This window comes from Carcharhinus amblyrhynchos, chromosome 6, assembly GCF_965287045.1.
Source record: "Carcharhinus amblyrhynchos chromosome 6, sCarAmb.v2.hapA, whole genome shotgun sequence".
Taxonomy (NCBI): domain Eukaryota; kingdom Metazoa; phylum Chordata; class Chondrichthyes; order Carcharhiniformes; family Carcharhinidae; genus Carcharhinus; species Carcharhinus amblyrhynchos.
The window spans coordinates 124,408,323-124,421,913 of NC_137329.1; the positions used below are offsets into that span (position 1 = coordinate 124,408,323).

Genomic DNA, 13,591 nt, shown 5'->3' on the forward strand with positions numbered 1-13,591 from the left:
CCTCTGGACCCTTTCTAAGGCCAGCGCATCCTTCCTTAGATATGGGGCCCAAAACTGCTCACAATACCCCAAATGGGGTCTGATCAGAGTCTCATACAGCCTCAGAAATACATCCCTGCTCTTGTATTCTAACCCTCTTGACATGAATGCTAACATTGCATTTGTCTTCCTAACTGCCGACTGAACCTGCACATTAACCTTCAGAGAATCTTGAACAAGGACTCCTAAGTCTCTTTGTGTTTCTGATTTCCGAAGCATTTCCCCATTTAGAAAATAGTCTATACCTCCATTACGCCTTCCAAAGTGCATATCCTCGCACTTTTCCACATTGTATTCCATCTGCCGCTCCTTTGCCCATTCTCCCAGCCTGTCCAAATCCTTCTGCAGCCCCTCTCCGCTTCCTCAATACCACCTGCCCCTCTACATATCTTTGTATCAACTGCAAACTTAGCAACAGTGCCTTCAGTTCCTTCCTTGAAATCGTTAATGTGTATTGTGAAAAGTTGCGGTCCCAGCACCAACCCCTGAGGTACACCACTAGTCACCGGCTACCATCCTGAAAAAGACCCCTTTGTCCCCACTGTCTGCCTTCTGCCAGTCAGCCAATCCTCTATCCATGCCAGGATCTTATAACGCCACGGGCAATTAACTTATTTAACAGTTTCCTATACGATACCTTGTCAAAGGCCTTCTGGAAATCAAAATAAATCATATCCACTGGTTCTCCTTTATCTAACTTCCTTGTTCCTCTTCAAAGATAAGATTTGTCAGACATGACTTCCCCTTGACATGGCCATGCAGACTCAGTCATAAGTAATCATGCTCTTCCAAGTACGCTGATCTCATCTTTAATAATAGACTCTTAATAAAATCTCCCCAATGACCGAAGTCAGGCTAAGGGGCCTTTAATTTCCTGCCTCCTGCCTCCCTCCCTCTTTACACAGCAGTGTTATACATTAGCTACTTTCCAGTCCTCTGGTATCCTCCCTGCTTCCAGTGACCCCTGAAAGATCACCACCAATGCCTCCACAATCCTCTCTTAATTAGGGTGACCAAAGCTTGCACAGTATTCCAGGTGTGGTTCCACCTGTACAACTCTGAAAACATCCTTGTTATATTCCATTCCCCTTTGCAACACATTCCATTTGCCTTCCTGATCACTTGCTGCCGCTGAATGTTAACTTTTCCTGATTCATGTACCAGGACACCCAGATCCCTCTGTAGCTCCAGGTTCTGTAACCTCTCCCCATATGAATAATTACTTTTCTATTCTTGATAAGCCCTCCCGCCCAACCAGGCAGAATGATTTCTTTGTTCTGTTTGTTCCAACGAAATCCTCAGAATCTCTGTAGGTTCGTGTTCCACATGAGATCTGTGGCACAGCGAAGATATTTTCTGCTGATGTTAATCCTCACGTCCTTTGTAACTGTGTGGAATTCAAACGGTTAATGAGTTTTGAGGACTGTGTGCACATCACTATTTCTTTACCCTGTGGTTTGACTTGTTTTGATGAACAGGAAGTGGGGTATAATGTTGCGATGAGACACGGGAGGAGTCCTGGCTGTGGTTTCCTTTGATGTTAATGACGGTTTGAGGTTTGGAAATTGTCAGCAGCGAGATTGGGGTGGGGTACAGACACAGTCAAGGGATGAAGTGCATTTCTTAAATCTAATCTGAAGCATAAATATTTTCCACTCGCCTGGATGGATGCAGCTCCAACAATACTCGAGAAGCTCGACACCATCCAGGATAAAGCAGACCACGTGATCAGTAGTTCATCTTCAGCATTCATTCCCTCCACCACCAATGCACTGTGGCAGCAGCTGTGTGTACCAACTACACAATGCACCACAACAACTCACCAAGGCTCCTTCAACAGCACCTTCCAAATCTGTGATCTCTGCCACCCAGAAGGACAAGAGCAGTAGATACATGAGAACACCTGCAAGTCCCCCTCCGAGCCACTCACCATCCTGACTTGGAAATATATCGGCTGTTCCTTCACCGTTGCTAGGTCTAAATCCCTCTTTAACCTCACTGTCGGTGAACCTACAGCACACAGACTGTAACGATTCAAGAAGGCAGCTCACCATCTCCTTCTCGGAGGGAATTAGAGATGGGCAATAAAATCCTGGCCTTATTGGGACATGATGTGGGTATGCCGGCATTGGACTGGCGTAAACACAGTAAAAAGTCTAACAACACCAGGTTTTAGTCCAACCTATTTATTTGATAATATACTCACAAGCTTGTGTATATTATCAAATAAATAGGTTGGACTAAAACCTGGTGTTGTCAGACTTTTTACTTATTGGGACACCCAGATCCTGTTAAACAAGTACAAAAGAAACCCGTCCCATCTGGTTCACTAATGTTCTTTAGAGAAGGAAATCTGCGGTTCTTACCTGGTCTGGCCTACATGTGATTCCAGAGTCACAGCAATGTGGTTGACGCCCAACTACCCCCAGGAAGCTAGGGAAGGGCAATAAATGCTGGCCAGCCAGCAACACCCATGTCTCCACGAATAAGTTTATAAAAAAAAAACAGAGCCCACCCACCCCAGGGCCCTGAGCACATAGTCCGAGCTGAGGCTTCAGTGCGGTACTGAGCGAGTGCTGCACTGTCAGCAGGTGAGGCATTCTTTTGGGGGAGGCATTAAACTGGGACCTTCTCTCCCATGTCAGCTGGATTACAGAACCATAGAATCCCTACACTGCAGAAGGAGGCCATTTGGCCCCTCGAGTCTGCATTGACTGTCTGACAGAGTATCTTCCCCAGGCCCATCCCCTGCCTAATCCCAGTAACCCCATATGTTTCCCATGGCCAATCCACCTAACCTGCACATCTTTGGGTGCTAATGATCCCATGGCAAAATAGCAGGGAATTGCCCCTAATTTCATGAATTCTTAAATCTCTCTACCTCACTATTTAAGGCATTCTGAAAAGCTCCCTCTTTGGCCAAGACTTTGACCATTTGTCCCATTGAGCTACGTAGGCTGGTAATGTTTTAATTTCATTTTATAAATTGTGTGTGCAAGGGTTTGGTGTATTTGACCTTGCTGTGGTATTGTCACTCGACTAATGATCCAAAAAACCCAAGTTCAAATCCCACTCAGTAAAAACAAAATCTGGAATCTGATCGTTATTGATTGTTGTAAAAACTCATGTTCTTTAGGGAAGGAAATCTGCCGTCCTCACCTGGTCTGGCCTACATGTGACTCCAGAGCCGCAGCAATGTGACTTTTAACTGCCCCCTGAAATGTTCGAGCAAATCACTCAGTTCAAGGGCATTTAGGGATGGGCAACAAATGCTGGCCCACATCCGCCCGCATCCTATGAAATAAAAAAGACCAGTCTCCCATCCATTGACTCTGTCTACACTTCCCACTGCTTCGGCAAAGCAGCCAGCATAACTAAGGACCCCACGCACCCGGACATTCTCTCTTCCACCTTCTGTCTGAGGTCACGTACCAATTGACTCAAGAACAGCTTCTTCCCTGCTGCCATCAGACTTTTGAATGGACCTACCTCACATTAAGTTGATCTTTCTCTACACCCTAGCTATGACTGTAACACTACATTCTGCACTCTCTCCTTTCCTTCTCTGTGTACGATATGCTTTGTCTGTGTAGCAAGAAATAATCCTTTTCACAGCAAACTAATACATGTGACAATAAATCAAATCAAATAATTTTAACTTGTTACCTTGTTGTTCCCCTAGCCTGTGGTGAATGCAATTCTGATGAAATCTTATTTAACGTGTTCTGTGATTGAGGATTTTGTTTCATATCAGCTCATAGGCTATTGTGTGGCTAATTCTGTATCTCTCTCAGAAGCAAAGCTCCAGTAGAATTATTTCTGTGTCTCTCTGTGTCTCTTTCGTATGAATTCTGCCCTGGTATTCTGGTGGATATGTTGTCAATAGCTGTGCTTCTGCCAGTAGTTTCTGTTGCTTTTGGCTGCCTGATGTCATGTTTGGGCTGGTTTGAAATGCGATGTGGGATCAATTAATGACTCCTGGGTGTTTTGAATGGGATTTGTGGAATTGTTTCTAATGTTAAGTCTCTCGATATGGCCATGGGGGGATGGTTCACCGAGAGTTCCAGAGGACACAACCATGGTAATTGCGCAGTGGGACTGCGCAGGGCTTGGAAAAGGTCCTTGTTTATTGGAACAATGATGGAGCTGTGGGAATGGCTTGGAGTCACAGAAATGAGGAAGATAATCGCGTTCACACCTCATTCCTCAGTTCACTGACCTACATCACCTCCTGACCTAGCAACCGTCTGAGTTTTAAAAAACTCACATCTTTCATTCAAATCCCTCCATGGCCTTGCCCCTCTCTCTCTCTGTAACCTCCAACAACCCTCAAGATCTCTGCACCTCTCTCATTCTGCCTCAGTTGACAACCATGCCCTCAGTTACCTAGGCCCAAAGATCTGGAATTTCCTCCCTAAACAGTGCCAGAGTCCCAGGTTTAATTCCTGGCTTGGGTCATCGTTGGTGTGGGGTTTGCACGTTCACCCCGTGTCTGCGTGGGTTTCCTCTGGGTGCTCTGCTTTCATCCCACAGCCCAATAGATATGCTGGTTAGGTGCATTGGCCATGATAAATTCTACCACAATGTACTTTTAAGGCAAAGATAAATAAATTTTTGAACAGTAATGGAATTAAAAGTTATGGTGAGTGGGTGGGTAAGTGGAGCTGAGTCCACAAAAAGATCAGCCATGATCTTATTGAATGGCGGAGAAGACTCGAGGGGCCAGATGGCCTACTCCTGATCCGTGTTCTTATGTATCTAGTGGGCACCAGCGTGTTACAACCAATGGATTTTCACAGTAACTTCATTGCAGTGTTAATGCAAGCCTACATGTGACACAGCGGACAAGGTTGGGCCTTGTATTCTCCTCACATTCTCCTAGGCACAGTGGTTAGCACTGCTGCCTCACAGTGCCAGGGGCCTGGGTTTGATTCCCAGCTTGGGTTGGTGTCTGCACATTTTCCCCGATCTCCTCCGGATGCTCTGGTTTCCTCCCACAGTTCAAAAGATGTGCTGGTTAGTTGCATTGGCCATGCTGAAGTCTCCCTCAGTGTACCCGAACAGGCGCTGCTGGATTGTGGCAGCTAGGGGATTTTCACAGTAGCTTCATTGGAGTGTTCATGTACTTGTGACACTAATAAATCAACTTTAATATTCTCTCATCTCTATTTTAAATGGGAGGCTCCCTGAGCTGCTCCCCCTAACAAGAGGAAACTTTGTCTAAGTAGCTACCCTGAGGAAGCCTCCTCAGAACATGTTTCATTAAGATCATCTCGCATTCTTTTGAATTCTAAAGAGAATAGGCCCAACCTGCTCAACTTGTCTTCATAAGATTAACCTTTCATTCCAGGCACCAGATTAATGAATTCTGGACTGTTTCCAATATAAGTATATCCCTTCTTTAGTAAGGAAATCAGTACTGTACACAGTATTCCAGATGCAATCTCACCAATGCCCTGTACTTTTTCAGAACAGCTTCCTTACTTGTACATTCCAACCCTCTTGAAATAAAGGTCAACATTCTTTTGCCTTCCTAATGATTTGTTCTACCAGCATCCTGACCTTTTGTGTTTTTTTTTATTCATTTGGTGGGACATGGGTGTTGCTGGCTGGGTCAGCATTTATTGCCCATCCCTAGAAACCCTTGAACTGAGTAGATTGGTCAGTCACTTCAGAGGGCAGTCAACCACATTGCTGTGGCTCAGGAGTCACATGTAGGCCAGGCCAAGTAAAGATGGCAGATTTCCTTCCCAAAAGGACATTAGTGAACCAGGGTGGGTTTTTCAGACAATCAGCAATGGTTTCATGGTCATCAGTAGATCCTTAATTCCAGATTTTTTTAAATTGAATTCAAATTCCACCATTTGCTATGGTGGGATTCAAACCTGGACCCCAGAACATTAGCTGAGTTTCTGGATCAGTTGTCTAGCAATAATACCACTAGGCCATTGCCTTCCCGTCCCATACAGGAACCCAATCCCTTTGTGCTGCAGCATTTGGCAATCTCCCACCATTTAAACAAAATAATGTTTTTTCTATTCTTTCTGCCAAAGTGAAAAAGTTTTCATTTTTCCTACCGTATATTCCAGCTGCCACATGTTACCACTCACTCATGCTGTCTGTATCCCTCTGCAGTTTCTTTGTATCCACCCCACAACTTGTTTTCTGACCTATCCTTGAATCCAGTAAGAAGTCTCACAACACCAGGTTAAAGTCCAACAGGATTATTTGATAGTAAACCCACTAGCTTTCGGGGTTTGCCCCTTCATCAGGTGAGTGGTCACTCCTTAAATGTTTACCGCTCCTCCTGTATTGTGTTTTATCTTTAAATCCTATTTTCTCATTTCACTTTGGCCATCTCAGTCTTCATACCCTTTGTGTTTATTTGGCTTTTGTAAAATTTAAGACACTAGTTTCAGACCCACGTCTCTCACCTGGAATGTGAAATTCTATCATTGTTATGATCACTCTTACCAAGAGGATCCATAACTATTTTTAACTCAACAATTGATGTTATCTTATTATGCATTAAGAGTTTTCATATAACCCGTTTCCTTGTTGGTTCTGGAAAAATTGTTCTAAAAAATTGTGCTTGTGACACACTATGAAGTCACTTCCAGGTTATCTTTGTCAACTTGATTAATCCATTTAAGATTAAAATTGCCAGTGATTATTTGCATCTAGATTCAGTTGCTGCTTGCAAACGAGAGTTCCAAGCTTATGCCACCTTTTTGTGTATAAAAATGTTACCTCATTTCAGGACTGTAAGGTGTGGCTCTAATTTTCAGATTGTTCCCCATTCCTGCCTGGCGATTGTCACATGCTGTCTGTCCATGTGCTTTCGTAATGCCTGCATGGTCTCACCAATGCACCATGTCTCGGGTCATCCTTTCCTGCAGCGAATCAGCTGGACAATGTTGGCCAAGCTGCATGAATATATACCGGGTACCTGGTGGATGGTGTTCTGACATGTGATGGTGGTATCCATGTTGATGATACAGCAAGTCTTGCAGAGGTTGGTGAGGCAGGGTTGTGTGGTGTCATGGTTGCTGTTCTCCTGTGCCACAATCGCCAGGCAGGAGAGTTCCCTTCCAGTCGGGGAAAACTTCAGTGGTCCAGGGCATTCAGCCTCTGATCTTTGGGTCAGCGTTCTCCAAGGCGGCCTTCAAAACACATGACAATGCAGAATCGCTGAGCAGAAACTGATAGCCAAGTTCCGCACACATGAGGACGGCCTCAACCGGGATCTTGGGTTCATGTCACACTATCTGTAACCCCTATCATTTGCCTGGAAATCCTCCTCTCCTGACTTGAGACAATTCACATCTCTTTAACCTGTGATTATCCCTCTCGCTATTGTCTGCATCTGTAAGGACTCACATTCCAACAGTTCTTCACATTCTAATCTGTAATTATCTTGCAATTGTGTCTTTGTCTATATATGCTGTGTCTGTGATCCAACCTCCACTCACACCTAATGAAGGAGCAGCGCTCCGAAAGCTCGTGATTCCAAATGACCTAATGGATTTTTAACCTGGTGTTGTGAGACTTCTCACTGTGCCCACCCCAGTCCATTGCCGGCATCTCCACATCACGCCTATCTCACCTGTCTGTGCCTTTTACTATCTTGAGAACCACAAAAAAAAATCACCCCTTCGCCTCCTGAGTTTCGGGGAATAAAGCCACAGTTTGTGTAACCTCCCATTGTGATTTAACCCTTCGATTCCAGGTACAATCCTTATCTGCACTGCACTCCCTCCAAGGTCACTTCTTCTTCCTAAGATGTGGTGCCCAGACTGTTCACCGGTGTGCTCTCGCCAGGACTTTGTATCACTGAAGCAGAATTTTTCCCTGTTTACATTCCAGATCTCTGAATATAAAGGCCTGGGTTCCATTCACGTTTTTGATTATTTTCTGTATCTGTTTTTTTTCTTGAATTCACCTGGACACCCCGCAACCCCCACAGTCTCTTTGAGCCTCCTTTGTTTCTAGTTTTGCACCATTAGAAAGAGCCTTGTCCCATCAGTTTTGGGTCTGAGGTGGATGATCTCATAAGAACATAAGAAATAGGAGCAGGAGTAGGCCATCTAGCCCTTTGAGCCTGCCCCGCCATTCAATAAGATCATGGCTGATCTGAAGTGGATCAGTTCCACTTTCCCGCTCTCTCCCCATAACCCTTAATTCCGTCATCTGTCAAAAACCTATCTACCTGTGACTTAAATATATTTCGCGAGGTAGCCTCCACCACTTCAACGGACAGAGAATTCCAGAGATTCACCACCCTTTGAGTGAAGAAGTTCCTCCTCAACTCTGATCTAAACTGCGCCCCCCCAAATCTTGAGGCTGTGCCCTCTAGTCCTGCTATCCTTTCTAAGCAGGGAAGAATCTCTCTACCTCTACCCTATCCATCCCATTCATTATCTTATATGTCTCTATAAGATCCCCCCCTCATCCTTCTAAACTCCAACGAGTACAGACCCAGTCTATTTAGTCTGTCTTCATAGTCCAAACCCCTCATCTCTCACATTTATCACGGTTTTGCCCATTCACTTCATCCATGAATATCACTTTGTTATTTTATGCTCCCAATCTTTGTGTCATTAGCAAATCTGAATATGTGGCTTTTGTTCCATTAACTAAATCATTAGTAAATATGGTGAATAGTTGAGACCCCAACAAAAATCCTTACGGCCAGCTCTGGCCACGTTCTGCTGATTACAGTACCAGCCCAGTATTCCCTCCTAGGTCTCTTACCACACTTCAAATCCAGGCTGACCCTCCTAGTGCAGCACTGAGCGATATTGCACTGTCTTTAGATTTGATTTATTATTCTTGGATGTATTGGGATACAATGAAAAGTATTGTTTCTTGCGCACTATACAGACAAAACATCCCGTTCATAGAGAATGAAAGGAGAGGGTGCAGAATGTAGTGTTACAGTCATAGCTAGGGTGTAGGGAAAGATCAACTTAATGCGAGGTAGGTCCATTCAAAAGTCTGACAGCAGCAGGGAAGAAGCTGTTCCTGAGTCGGTTGGTACGTGACCTTAGACTTTTGTATCTTTTTCCCGATGGAAGAAGGTGGAAGGGAGAATGTCCGGGGCGTGTGGGGTCCCTGATTATGTTGGCTGCTTTTCTGGGGCAGCGGGAAGTGTAGACAGAGTCAATGGATGGGAGGCTGGTTTGTGTGATGGATTGGATAAGGTGTCTTTATCCTCCATGACCGCAGTAATCCTAATCCCATTTGCCCCATCCTGCTCCTTGTGTGTCTTTGTGTCCCTGTCCATTGGTGATCAGATAAAACCTAATTCTCAAAAGCTGCTCTGTGCTTGAGTCACTAGCTGTACCCATGCAGTCTCCCTCACCAGGACACTGCCTCTGATCAATCCAATTTCTTTTCCAGGCAAGTACAGCTAGAAAAAGCCATGGAACAGGAAGGGTTGGCTGATGAAGATGTAAGTTGTTCCCCTCAACGAGCTGATAGAATTCTTTGGGCGTTACGGTAATATTGAAGATTTATCACATGACATTTTAACACGGCGACTCCCATCGGCATCTCGAGAGAGAGAGCGGTTATTGTTTCACTAATGAACATTTTTCATCCGTGCTGGAAACTGGAAGTAAAACTGGATCCTCCCTAGGACTGATTGGAAATGCCGGGGGCCACAGAGAGGAAGGGGAGGAGGGCACGGGTGGAGTTAAAAATGCCAATTCTGTCCAAGATACTGATTGAATTGAGCAGTTTTTTTTTTGAGGAAGGCACAAAGTGATGCTGAACCGGAGGGTGCCGCATGGTTGGAGGTGTCAGTTTTCAGATGAGTTAATTGAGGCCCTGTCCATTGTCTGGGGATTCTTAAATGTCCCAAGAAGGGCGGGGACTGAGGGATGGGGGGTGGGGGGGGGGGTGGGGCGCGATATCTGGTGTCCTGGCCAATGTTGCCCCTCTATCCCATCACACAAACTGAATTCCTGATCACTTACCGTGTTGCCGTGTGTGGGATCTCGCTGTGCACTCGCATTTCAACATCACGACAGCAATTCAAAAAAAAGATGTTTAGAAATTAAATTGATTAGGGGTAACGTGGTGGCACAGTGGTTAGCACTGCTGCCTCACAGCGCCAGGGACCCGGGTTCGATTCTCGGCTCGAGTCACAGTCTGTGTGAGGTTCGCGTTCTCTCCCCGTGTCTGCGTGGGTTTCCTCTGGGTGTTCCGGTTTCCTCCCACAGTCCAAAAGACGTGCTGGTTAGGGTGCATTGACCCCAATAGGCACTGGAGTGTGGCGACGAGGGGAATTTCACAGTAATTTCATTGCAGTGTTAATGTGACTAACAAATAAACTTTAAAAACTTTAGTAGACCTTTGGGACATCCTGGGATTGTGAAAGATGCTTTAGGAATTCCCAGTATTTCTTTATGTGGCAGTAGGTACAATATCCGGCCTTGTTCGGTGCAATCCTGCGGAAGCCGTGATGGGAATGTTCCGGAAAAGATGGAGGTTTTCAAGCTCCGTTTTTTTTTGTTTCTCCTCTGAAATGTAGATTGTGTCCAGAAGGAGCAATTTGAGCTTGGATATTGGGAGGGTGAGAGGTTGGTGGTTATGGGTCTGTCACTGATAATTGTCATAGTGACTGGTGTTTGAAGCGATGAATGAGTTTTGCACTGTGAACAATTAGAGCACACTGGCTTGAACAGATCTGTTCTAGAACAGGGCGGCACAGTGACAGTGGTTAGCGCTGCTGCCTCACAGCACCAGGGACCCAGGTTCAACTGGGTGACTGTGTGGAGTTTGCACCTTCTCCCTGTGCCTGCGTGGGTTTCCTCCGGGTGCTCCGGTTTCCTCCCACTCTCCAAAGATGTGCAGGTTAGGTGGATTGGTCATGGTAAAAATTGCCCCTTAACGTCCAAAGATGTATAGGTGAAATCATAGAAACCTTACAGTGCAGAAAGAGGCCATTCGGCCCATCGAGCCTGCACCAACCACAATCCCACCCAGGCCATAACCCCACATATATATCCACTAATCCCTCAAATTTATGCATCTCAGGACACTAAGGGGCAATTTTAGCATGGCCAATCAACCTAAACTGCACATCTTTGGACTCTGGGAGGAAACCGGAGCACCCGGAGGAAACCCACGCAGACACGAGGAGAATGTGCAAACTCCTCACAGTGACCCAAGCCAGGAATCGAACCCAGGTCCCTGGAGCTGTGAAGCAGCAGTGCTAACCACTGTGTTACCGTGCCGCCTGTACTGTGAGATGGATTGGCCACGGTAAGTGTGTGGGGTTGTGGGGGTGGGGCGGGGGAGGAGAGGGCCCGGGTAAGATATTCTGTCAGAAAGTTGGTGCAGACTTGATGGGCTGAATGGCCTCCTTCTGCACTGTAGGGTTTCTGTGACATTTTGTACTGAGACATTCCCAGTGACAGCACGGAGCTGTGGGGAAATGTCAGAGCTTCTACTGCCTTGGCCAATATTTACATCAAAATAAATCTCAGCCATTGTGAAAATTTAAACCAGTGATGGGGGTAGCTGCTGAAGGAAATTTGCTCTGATGATTATGGTATCTGAAATGGAGAGAGGGGAGAAAAATACCCAGGGCCAGGATAAAGGATCAAAGGGAACACCATTCCTGGTGTTGATGATGAAGGCTTTCAGCAGTTTTGGATGTGTTTTCAGTTGGTAAATGTACGTGAGGTCCATGTTACTGATGACTGCATTTGTTCCTGTGTTGACTTGTGTTTTGTTTGCACCAGAAACAAATGCGAAGGACGCAACACGCTCAGAAAGAAACGGAATTCCTCCGCCTCAAGAGAACAAGGTTGGGTCTGGATGACTTTGAGTCTCTGAAGGTTATAGGAAGAGGTGCTTTTGGAGAGGTTTGTCCAGTTTTTGTATTTGGATTATAAGTTTCTTGGCGATAGTGCTACAAATCAAATCGCTTGGCGTATTAAGTCAATTTTAGGTGTACATAAATAAATTGCCTGATATATCATTGATCTGGAGCGATATTGCTATGTTACAGGCTCCTAATATTGGGATTTGTTTTATTATTTAGAATTTTTTGTGTTGTCCTTGGCACAGTGGCAGTGGTTGGCACTGCTACCTCACGATGCCAAGGACCCAGCTTTAGGTCACTGTTTGTGTGGTGTTTGCACATTCTCCCTGAGTGTGTGTGGCTTTCCTCCAGGTGCCCTGGTTTCCTCCCACAATCTGAAAGATGTGCTGGTTGGGGTGCATTGGCCATGCTAAATTCTCCCCCAGTGTTATCTGAACAGGCGCTGGAGTGTGGCATCTAGGGGAATTCGATCTGATTTATTACTGTCATATGTATTAGTATACAGTGAAAAGTATTGTTTGTTGCATGCTATACAGACAAAGCACACCGTTCATGGAGAAGGAAAGGAGAGAGTGCAGAATGTAGTGTTACATTCATAGCTAGGGTGTAGAGAAAGACCAATTTAGTGCAAGGTAGGTCCATTCAAAAGTCTGATGGCAGCAGGGAAGAAACTGTTCTTGAGTCTGTTGGTACGTGACCTCAGACTTTTGTATCTTTTTCCCCGAAGGTGGAAGAGAGAATGTCCGTGTTTTCACAGTAACTTCATTGCAGTGTTAATGTAAGCCTACTTGTGACACTAATGAAAAAACTTAAACAACTCGCTTTCTCTGTGGAAGCTTTACTGAACAAAGGCAACAGGTTCCTGAGGAACATTGGGAAATTAGTTTGGGTTTTATTGGCAATCTGACATCTTTCAGCTCCAATAAATTGCTAGATTCTGTTGGAATTCATTTCACAACTAGCCATTGTGACATTTGAACTCAGTCCCTGAGTTGCTGGATTGGTACCACACCCAGTGCATGACTCAGAGAGGGGAAGCCTGTAAAGATCTGTGCATTATTCTTTATAATTTGGGGAACCTCCTTTCTCAGGTGCGTCTTGTACAGAAGAAGGACACTGGACACGTCTACGCCATGAAGATCCTTCGGAAAGCTGATATGTTGGAAAAAGAGCAGGTAGGAAGTCAGCTAGATAATAATAACACTGATATCACGGGTTGGTGGTCAATCTTAGAGTCGTTGTTTTAACCACCCACAATCTGGTGGGAGGTTCATGTTTAGATAAGGGTAAAATACTAATCTCCACATCACACTCCCGTGTATCACAGATTCGACCACTGGAGTTGTGTGAGGGCCCCACATGGCAAATAGGAGCTGGAGATGGCCATTTTACCCTTTTGAAACTGCTGAAGCACTCAGTACGATCATGGCTGAACTTCTCCCTCAGCTCCGCCTCCCTGCACCACCCCCATATCCCCTTAATTCTCTCAATTAATACAAACCTCTGTCTTGATTATACACACAGTAAGAAGTCTGATAACACCAGGTTCAAGTCCAGAACTCTCCATTCACCTGACGAAGGGACAAACCCTGAAAGCTTGTGAGTTTACTCTCAAATAAATCGGTTGGACTTTAACCTGGTGTTAAGAGGCTTCTTACTGTGTTTACCCCAGTCCAATGCCGGCATCTCCACATCATAGGGAATGAGCTACCAGAG

The 13,591-nt window shown here is 45.3% G+C and overlaps 1 protein-coding gene across 1 annotated transcript in view; it reads left to right on the plus strand.

Annotated features, from left to right (window-relative positions):
- Positions 1 to 13,591, plus strand: part of LOC145344307 (serine/threonine-protein kinase 38-like) — a 78,003-nt gene that overhangs the window by 43,130 nt on the left and 21,282 nt on the right. The window contains exons 3-5 of the mRNA XM_080191395.1: positions 9,442 to 9,493; positions 11,793 to 11,915; positions 12,967 to 13,050. Coding sequence (XP_080047521.1) covers positions 9,442 to 9,493; positions 11,793 to 11,915; positions 12,967 to 13,050 — 259 coding nt within the window. The remainder of the gene's footprint in view (positions 1 to 9,441; positions 9,494 to 11,792; positions 11,916 to 12,966; positions 13,051 to 13,591) is intronic.